This window comes from Loxodonta africana, chromosome 24, assembly GCF_030014295.1.
Source record: "Loxodonta africana isolate mLoxAfr1 chromosome 24, mLoxAfr1.hap2, whole genome shotgun sequence".
NCBI lineage: Eukaryota > Metazoa > Chordata > Mammalia > Proboscidea > Elephantidae > Loxodonta > Loxodonta africana.
In genome coordinates this window covers 33001324-33011347 of record NC_087365.1, presented here as the reverse complement: position 1 = coordinate 33011347, position 10024 = coordinate 33001324, and the positions used below count along the sequence as shown (strand labels likewise).

At 46.3% G+C, this 10024-nt stretch overlaps 1 protein-coding gene across 5 annotated transcripts in view; it reads right to left on the bottom strand.

Moving 5' to 3' along the window:
* Nucleotides 1–10024, bottom strand: part of ZNF341 (zinc finger protein 341) — a 71160-nt gene continuing 61136 nt past the window's right edge. The window contains exons 15-16 of one of the 5 annotated variants that reach the window (XM_064275985.1): nt 8974–9350; nt 4–6774 (exon numbers count right to left, since the gene is read on the bottom strand). In XM_064275985.1, coding sequence (XP_064132055.1) covers nt 6709–6774; nt 8974–9350 — 443 coding nt within the window. In that variant the 3' untranslated portion in view covers nt 4–6708. Of the gene's footprint in view, nt 9351–10024 lie in introns of all 5 variants that reach the window. The other 4 variants (XR_010319244.1, XM_064275986.1, XM_064275983.1 and 1 more) reach the window with 4 other exon arrangements.

Sequence of the window (10024 nt, the reverse complement as noted above, 5' to 3'; positions counted from 1 at the left end):
TTTAAACAGGAAAGTGGCATGATCTGATATGGGCTCTAGAAAGATCCCTTAACCACTGTCAAGAGAATGGACCATGGTGGGCGAAGGGAGAAAGCGGGGAGACCAGAGAGAAGGTTGATGCAGTCGTCCATGCAAGAGAGGGTGGTGGCCTGGACCAGAATGGTGTTGAGTGAGAAGAAGAACAGTGATCGGAGCCTGGGAGAAATGGCTCCAAATGAAATCCCGGCCAATTGGAGCTAGCCAGAGTTCCAGAGATCCTAACACAAAGCCATGGGATAGAATCGACTGGACGGCGATGAGTTTGGGTTTTGGTTTGGTTTAAGGCAAAGCATGAGCTTTGGACTCTGTCAGTCCTGAGTTTGAATGTGAGCTCCATATATTCTAGCTGTGAGTCCTTGGGCAGGTCACTTCATCTCTTTGAGACTTGGTTTCCCCATCTGTAAAATAAGCATGATAAAAGAAAGCACTTGCCTCTAAGGTTGTCTTGAAGATTGAATGACATGTAATAAAGCATAGGTCATAGGGCTCAGCACGTAGTAGGCACTTAATAAAGTTAGCCATGACTCAACTTTCCTCATTTGCTGATAAGGAAACGGAGGCCAGCTAGCTTAGAAACAGACTGAGGACTGGAAGGAAAGGAAACAGTATTTACAGGGTTCCTGAAGTCAAACACCCAGGGTCCAGACACCAAGTTGGATGAGTAAAGTGGGCCAGGAACATGAAAAATCACGTGGCCCTTGCTGGCCATCTTGTTTTCCCACTTTTGATAGACATAGTGTCTTAGTTATCTAGTGCTGCTATAACAGAAATACCATGAGTGGCTTTAACAAACAGAAATATATTTTCTCACAGTTCAGAAGGCTAGGGGGAAGGCTTTCTCTCTGTGTTAGCTCTGGAGGAAGGTCCTTATTTCTTCTGAGCTTCTGTTCTTGGGCATCTGTTCTGTTCTTCCCCATCTATCCTTGCTAGCTTGTGTTTAACTCTTATCAATCTCAAAAGAGATTGACTCGACACACCCTACACTACTCCTGTCTCATTAACAAAGACAACTCAGTCCAAATGGGATTATAACCACAGGCATAGAGGTTAGGATTTACAACATATATTTTAGGGGGACACAGTTCAATCCATAACACATGGGAAATTAGAAATATTTCTCTATTGTAAAATAAACCAACATAAGTACAGTGAATAGCAACTGACACTCCGCTGCAATGTCAGGGAGACAGTGGAGAAGAGTAGGGACTACCACCATCCAGAATGCCTATGTCCATCTAAAGGACCTGGCCTAGCACAGCTCAACCTACTGCTGCCCCACTGTGCTAGATACCCCCTTTTTCAACTGAAGTCAGAAATTCAGATTTTTATGTGAAATCTCCCAGTTTCTCGTTACATTCCCTAACTGCTTCTGGAGTATAGGAACACAGTAGACTTTTATACATTTATCTTGAATCCAGCATCGTTGCTATTATTTAATCTGTTATGATCCTCTTGCCACTTGTTTTTCTTGCATTATTGCTCTACCTAGGTCTCCAGCATAATGTTGGAGCCATGATAACAAGTCTCCCTGTCTTGTCCCTGACAACTAGAAGGAATTTTTGCTTTTCACCATCGCTGTAGACTTTTGTGTTATTTTTAAATGTTAGATGATATTTTTCAAGCATTGTGAAAGCCAAAGGAAGTCTTTCTGTAGGCTAGATTCAATGTGTGACCTCTGCTTTACCTGAATTATCTCCCTGAATTGTCAAAACAACTTCATCAGATAGGTACTATTATTGGCCCCATTTGACATATGAGAAAATTGAGGTTCAGAAAGGGGAAGTGATTTGCCCAGTAACACAGCTGAGATGGGGCAGAGCCAGGATTCAAACCCAGATCTGCCTGATGCCAAAGCCTGTGATTTTTCCAGGGGTAGAATGGGAGCCTGGATGTTCAGGCCAGCCCTTCTTTGTGCTACACGCTGTCTAGCATCTCAGGGCTTTATCAGGGCCTCCAGAACCTTGGTAAAGGGTCCCTTGTGTCTGTGTCACCCTTGGACGAGGTATTCCCCATCTGCTGATCTAGGAGTGTTACCAATCGCCAATCTGACACGAAACGTCCCTGTCCCTGTCTTTTCCCGAGTAAGAATACAAGAGAAAGACAAATTTTATCTTCAATAAGCTTTATTTTGCTTGAGTCAAGTAAAAGGAGTCAGTGGGGGACTAAGCCTCTCCAAAAGGCTGACTTGAAAAGGGAAGCAAGGCGAGGGCTTATATGGGTTCAGTGGAGACAACAGAGTAATCAATATTTAGTGGGTTTTTTTCAAGGGGTGGGTACTTCTCAGAATGGCCGTGCAAGTGCATGTTAATCAGATTGCACACGCATCTGGAATCCAAGATGGAACCCGCTGATATTCAAGATGGAGTCCTCTCGGCAGCCCTTGGCATCACTTATTATGGGATATAGCACAAGCACACTTATCTTTGGCACTATATCGCCATCTTTGGAGGGATAAAGAAGGTTAAACAGTAGTCACACTTTGTTCTTTACAGGGGAGCCTGTAAAGGTGGAAGGGACTGGAAAAACACTAAGATAGTAATTCACTGGCTGTTTCAATTTATCTCATGTTGACAGGGTGTGGCTCCTGTTTACCCAACTTCTAGATGGTAATCTTTTAAGAGCTCTTTTGTTCTGCCAGCACAGTTAACCCTATCCGTCTCTGGAGGGGTTCAACTAGGAAAAAGCCCCAGCTCAGGCCTCAGCATCTCCTATCCCAATATTGTCTGGCCTCCTCCCTTCCGATCCAACTCCACATGTTTTAAACACTGGTCTTGATCTTGCTACGGTCATGGTTCTGTGGCCAGGTGCTGCCACTTACCCGCAGTGTGATAACTTTGGGCTGCTTCACTTCACTGTGCCTGTTCCCTCATCTTGAATAACAACAGCACCTCCCTCAAAGTGCTTAGGACTGTGCCAGGGCATGCAACAGGTGCCTAATAAATGTTAGTTCTCATGATTATTGGTAAATGCATATGCATGTGCCCAGTGACAGCAAGAAGAGACAGATATATGACTGAAATAGTTGTTTTGGGATTGAGATGTGTTTTTTTTAATATAATTTATTTTTGTTGTTCAGAATATACACAGCAGAACATATACCAATTCCACAGTTTCTACATGTACAGTTCAGTGACATTGATCACATTGCTCAAGTTGTGCAACAATTTTCACTCTTCTTTTCTGAATTGTTTCTCCCCCATTAACATAAACTCACTGCCCCCTAAGATTCTAATCTGTAGAGTTGTTGCTGTCAATTTGATCCCATATAGATAAGTCTTACAAGAGTATAATGCTCAAGGCAGGCATTCTTTACTAGTTAAGCTAAACTACTGTTTGGTTTTAAGAAGACTTCAGGGGATATTTTTGGTTTAAGGTTTAAAGATTATCTCAGGGCAGTAGATTCAGGGATTCAACCAGCCTCCATGGCTCCAGAAATGCAGAATTTCATGAGAATTTGACATTCTGTTCTGCACATTTCCGCTTTTCAGCAGGATTCTTCTATAGAATCTTTGATCAAAATGTTCAGTAATGGTAGCTGGGCAACATCTAGTTCTTCTGGTCTCAGGGCAAAGGAGGCAGATGTTCAAGGAGGTAATTAGCTGCGCATCCATTCCCTCTTCCTATTCCTGACTCTCCTTCTTCCTCTGTTCCAGGTTAATAAAGACCAATTGTTGTGCCTTGGATGGCCACTTGAAAACTTTTTAAGACTGCAAGAACTAAGCAACAAACTAGAAGGTAGAACAGAAGCACTAACACTTTATTAGGCCAATTAACTGGGATGTCTCATGAAACCATGACCCTAAACCTTCAAACCAAGGAACCAAATCCCACGAGGTGTTTGGTTGTACATAAGCAGCCTCAGCAGCTGTCTTTTTTTTTTTTTTTTTTTTTATCATTTTTGTAAATATACCTATCACACAACTTTTGCCAATTTTTTATAGGTCTACAACTTACTGACAGTAATCACAATATTTGACTGTGCAACCCTACCCTTAATCAATGCGATTTTTCCATCACTGTAAACCGAATCTCAGTACTCCATAAGTAATAACTCCCCCTTGCCCTGTCCCTCCTGCCTCTGGCAACCACTAACTATTGTGAATAGTGCTGCAATGAACATTGGTGTACAAGTGTTTGTTTGAGTCTCTGCTTTCAAGTCTTCAAGTATATACCTAGAAGCGGAATTGCTGGGTTGTATGGTAATTCTATTTTTAGTTTTTTGAGGAACCTGTTTTCCACAACAGCTGTGCCATTTTGCATTCCACCAGCAATGGATAAGAGTTCCAATTTCCCCATATCCTTGCCAATATTTGTTATTATTTTTTTTTAATTTTAGCCATCCTAGTGCGAGTGAAATGATATCTTATTGTTGTTTTGATTTGCACCTCTCTGGTGGCTGGTGACACTGAGCATCTTTTGTTGTTGTTGCTGCTGAGGATAAACCAAAAAACCAAACCCACTGGTGTCGAGTCGACTCCAACTCATAGAAACCCTATAGGACAGAGTAGAACTGCCCCATAGGGTTTCCAAGGAGAGCCTGGTAGATTTGAACTGCCAACCTTTTGCTTAGCAGCGGAACTCTTAACCACTACGCCACCACGGTTTCCCTGCTGAGAATATACACAGCAAAACATACACCAGTTCAACCATTTCTGCATGTCAATTCAGTGACATTGATCACATTCAAGTTGTGCAACCACTCTTACCCTCCTTTTCTGAGTTGTTCCTCCCCCATTAACATAAACTCACTGCCCCCTAAGGTTCCTGTCTAATCTTCATTGAATATCTTTTCATGTGTTTGGTGGCCATTTGTATGTCCTCTTTGGCTCTTTGATGAAACAAACATCTATTCAAGTCTCTTATGGATTGGATTGTGTTCCTCAAAAACATACATTGAAAATCATAACCCCTTAGGGAATGAGTTTTCTTTGTTATGTTAACGAGGTCGTATCAGAGTACTGCTGCAACTGCTTTTCAGTAATCCGAGAAGCTGGTCTATATGCAGAAGAACGAGGTATCAGGATTGGAGGAAGACTCATTGACAACCTGCAATACGCAGATGATATAACCTTGGTTGCCAAAGTGAAGAGGACTTGAAGCACTTACTGGTGAAGATTAAAGACTACAGCCTTCAGTATGGATTATGCCTCAACACGAAACAAAAATCCTCACAACTGGATCAATAAGCAACAACATGATAAATGGAGAAAAGACTGAAGTTGTCAAGGATTTCATTTTACTTGAACCCACAATCAACGCCCATGGAATCAGCAGTCAAGGAATCAAATGACGCATTGCATTGGGCAAATCTGTTGCCAAAGATTTCTTTAAAGTGTTAAAAATCAAAGATCTCACTTTTAGGACTAAGGTGCGCCTGACCCAAGCCATGGTGTTTTCAATTGTCTCATACGCAAGCGAAAGCTGGACAATGAATAAGACTGAAGAAGAACCCATACCTTTGAATTATGGTATTGGTGAAGAATACTGAATATACCATAGATTGCCAGAAAAACGAACAAATCTGTCTTGGGAGTACAGCCAGAATGCTCCTTAGAAGCAAGGATGGAAAGACTTCGTCTCACATACTTCGGACATGTTATGAGGAGGGACCAGTTCCTGGAGACGGATATCATGCTTGGCAGAGTAGAGGGGCAGCGAAAAAGAGGAAGACCCTCAACAAGACAGATTGACACTGGCTGCAACAATGGGTTCAAGCATAACAATGATTGTGAGGATGGTACAGGACCAGGCAGTGTTTTGTTCTGTTGTGCATGGGGTCACTATGAGTCAGAAGCGACTCGACAGCACCTAACAACAACCGTAACATTAGGGTAGGGTGTATCTTGAGTTAATCTATTTTGAGATATAAAAAGGGCAGATTCAGCAAGCAGAAATGGGGGAAGATAGATGCCAAGCCACATGAAGAGCATCGAGGGCCCAAGAAACAAGGATCTTTCCCAGAGCAGACAGAAAGAAAAACCCTTCCCTTAAGGCCCGCACCCTGAATTAGCACTTCTAGCCTCCTAAACAGAGAGAAAATAAATGTTTGTTAAAGCCACGCACTTGTGGTATTTCTGTTACAGCAGCACAAGATAACTAAGACAAAGTTCTTTGCCCATTTTATGATTGGGTTGTCTTTTTGTTAAGTTGTTGAAGTTTTATGTACATTTTAGTTATGAAATTCTTATCAGATATATGGTTTCCAAAGATATTTTCCCAGTTGGTAGCTTGTCTTTTCTCTTTTTTGGTAAAGTCCTTTGATAAACAAAGGTTTTTAATTTTATGAGGTCCCATTTATTTATTTTGTCTTTCGATGTTTGTGCTTTTGTTATTATTTTAGGTAACCCACTGTTAACAGCCAGGCCCAATAGCCCTTCTCCTACATTTTCTTCTAAGAATTTATGGTTTTAGTTTGCACATTTAGGTCCTTAATCCATTTTGAATTCGTTTTTGTGTATGGTGTGAGGCTGAGATGTGGTTTTTAACATTTCCTTTAATGTCCTTGTTGCAATTTAAAAAATGCTTAATGGCTTCCATGACTCCTCCATTCTGTGGAGAATTCCTTCACCCAGTATCTAAGACTCTCTGATTCGACATCAGTCCACATTTCAATACAGCGAAGAGACTAAAAGGACATGGAAGCAGGATGCCCTGGCTCCAATCCCAGCTCTACCACTTATTAGCTGTGTTGGCTTGGGCCAGGAACTTGGCATCTCTGTGTCTCCGTTCCTGTATCTGTAAAATAAGGAAAATAACAGTACTCACCAGACTGGGCTGAGGTGATGTAAAAGGCTTAGCACTGGGTCCAGGTCCACCATGAGATGAGACTTGAAGATTAGAGAATAATCATTATCATCCACTCGTTTCTCCAACTCTCTGGGCACCCTGGACCGTTCGAAGCAGAACATAACAGGCCCTACATGTCACGCCTCAAGGAGCATTTGCTTGTGCCTTGCTCTCTTACCTGGAATGCCTCCCCGTATCTAGCCATTGGAATCCCAGGGTGGCACGAATGATTAAACAGTCAACAACTAACTGAAAGGTTGGCAGTGAGAACCCACCCCCAGAGGCTCCTGGGAGGAAAGAGCTGGCGATCTGCTTCCAAAAGGTCACAGCTGTGAAAACCTGATGGAGCAGTTGTACTCTACCTGCCATGAGTTGGACTTAACTTTTTTTTTTTTTTGGTTTGGTTTTTATCTATTCATCAGAGTGCTCTGTGTGGGGGCCCAGGTCAAATGTCTCTTCTGAGGAGTCTTCCTGTCTCCCACCAGCGCCTCCTGAGGCCTTTTTGAGGGCTGGGTCCACTAACAGCCCTTACCCTCACCAGCTGTGAGTCAATGCCTCGCTTGTCCCTCCCACTGCAACACACCCTTTCTGAGGAGGTGGGGAAGTTGAGCTTGGCTCTGAGCTCCAGCCCTGGGCCCCAACACAGAGATCTGAGGGACATGCCAGCTTCTAGGACTCAGTCATCAAATGGAATCAGATAGCTCTGCTATGTCCTGTCCCACTCCCTCTCCAAGCCTGTCGTTTCCTCTCCCGTAACTGAGGCAGTCTGCCTCAGAAGGGTGGTTGTGAAGATGAATGAGGAAACATTGTCAAGGCCCCTTTCTCCCTTCCAGCCTCCCTTGAAGCCTGGTTTGCTCCGCCCCGTGGACTAGTGGGCGGTGGGGGGGGGGTGCCCTAACCATTGCACCGCTCCAAACGGGGAGTGCTGGAAGAGGGGGAATTATGGCCATCTTTTTTTTTTTTTGAAGTCTGCTCCAGATGAACTTCCGACTCTGGGAATTTCCTGAAGTTAGGCCTAGGATCGTGAATTTTCAAAAGCGAGTATATGCCCCCTTCTCCGGATTTCCCGGGACCATGTTCTATAATAACCCTGTTCTGGGAGCACCAAACCGGCTCGTTTCTAATGCAGGGAGCCAAGACAGAGGAATCAGAAGTGTGTGAGGGGCCCTGGGGACCCCCACTCCCCTCCCCCTCCCTCTCCCCCCAAAGCTTTGGAGGGGAGAGTGCTGCCACCTAGAGGCTAAGAAAGAAACTGCCAAGGCTTGGGCCTGAACCACTGGGACACTCGATTGTGATAAACACATTTATTGAGCACTTTCCCAGCGTCAGGCACCATACCAAACTCTTTACACATTTCATCATTCTGGATCTCCATGAAAATCCTATGAGGTAGTACTATTATAAGCCCCATTGCACAGACGAGGAACAGGAGACTCAGAAGTTAAGTGACTTGCTCAAGGTCACACAGCAGGTGAGTGGCAGCACTTGGATTTGAAGTCAGGTGTGGCTGCTACTTGCACTCTTAACCACAACACTTGAATGCCTCCTAAACGCTTACATCACAGTTGTCTTGAGGATGCCGTGAAGAACCATATATAAAAAGGTCCCAAACATAAGGGCTCTGACCACGTCAGGCCTCCGGAAAAACAGACTGACAAGAGGCCACTGAGTCAGCCCAGTGGGAAAGACGGTCCTGTCTTCTCTTAGGCCGCCAACCACCAGCCTGATGAACCAGACCCTGAGCTGATCAGCCTCCGGCCATCTCTTACCATCGCCCTTATAAGTAGCCCCACCCCAAATCCCAGAATGCTGCAGGGCTCTCCTGCAGGACAGGGGACACAGAAGGGCAGCCACGAGTCAGGGCTTATAAAGGACATTCCAAAAGGATTTCTGCTGAAGGCTCGCTTCCATTGGGAAGAGTCTCTAGTCGGCCCCAGAGGCCTCGGGCCCAACAGGAACGCCAGGCCAGTGTGTGGGAGCAAAATCATGGGTCCATTACTCCGAGGCCTGGATATAGACGGGTACCGCCAGCATGGCACACGGGCCCTCAGGCCCCGCCTGCAGCTCTGCAAGTGCCAGGTTGGAGCCCAGCCCCTCGGTATGCCCGGGTACCACCAGCTCAGGCTCCCCGCCCACCGCGCCACCCACCATGATGGACAGCACGGCATCCGGCTCGGCAAAGGGTGGCTTGCCTGGGGTGGCCTCAGGCACTGCCGCAGCCCCTGTGTCCTTCAGCTCCTCCAGCCCCAGCGGATCAGGCAAGGGCGTTTCCATCTTGCGCCCGCCACTGCTGCCACTGCGGGGGGCTGCCCTCCTCCGAGGGGGCCGCCGGGCTTGCAGGTCCTTGTCCTTTTGGGGGCCGAGGCGGCAGCGGTGATCCTTGAGGTACTTGTGGCGGGAAAAGCCCTTGGCGCAGCCAGCACAGCGGAACTTGTAGTTGCCAGTGTGGGCACGCTGGTGCTCGGCCAGGTGGGCCCGGCGGCTGAAGGACTTGCTGCACAGGGCACACTTGTGGAGCTTCATCCCTAGGGAGTCAGGAGGGGGGTCAGTGAGGGGCCACCTGCAATGGGAGCCCCTGCACCTGAAATATAATCTAGTCTCCTGCCCCAGCCTACAAGCACCTGCATCCTCTCAGCTACCTTATCCCGGCCAGGCTTCCCAATACATCGGCCACAATTGTTCTTCTCAACTGCACCAAGCTGGCTCCCACCTCTATACCTCTGCACTTGCTGTCTCTCTCTGACTGGAACAGGCCGCTCAACCCCAAAACTTGGCTAACTTTGCAAGACACCATCATCTCTCTCCCGGCTTGCCAGAGCAGTAGCCTCCTCTGTGGTCTGCCAGCTTCCCACCCCCTCCCTCCCTAGCCCCCTCAGACTATTCCCCACAGGACAGCCAGAGGCATCTCTGTAAAACACACAAAGTGTTCATGACACTCCCTGTCTCAAACCCTCCAGTGGCCTCCCCAAGTTTCCCAGAAAGCTCCATGCCTTCTAATTACCCATCCCTCTCCCTCCCCCTTCTGCCTTGGTCCCTGTGCTCCAGGCCTCCCCCATCCCTTCCTTCTCTCAAATGCCCGCAGTCCCTTTCCTGCCTCAAGGCTGCTTCGTACTTGCTGCTGCCTCGTCCTGGAAAGCTATCTCCCTGGCTCTTCTCAGGACTCAGCTCTCATGTCACCTCCTCAGGGAGGCCCTCCCCT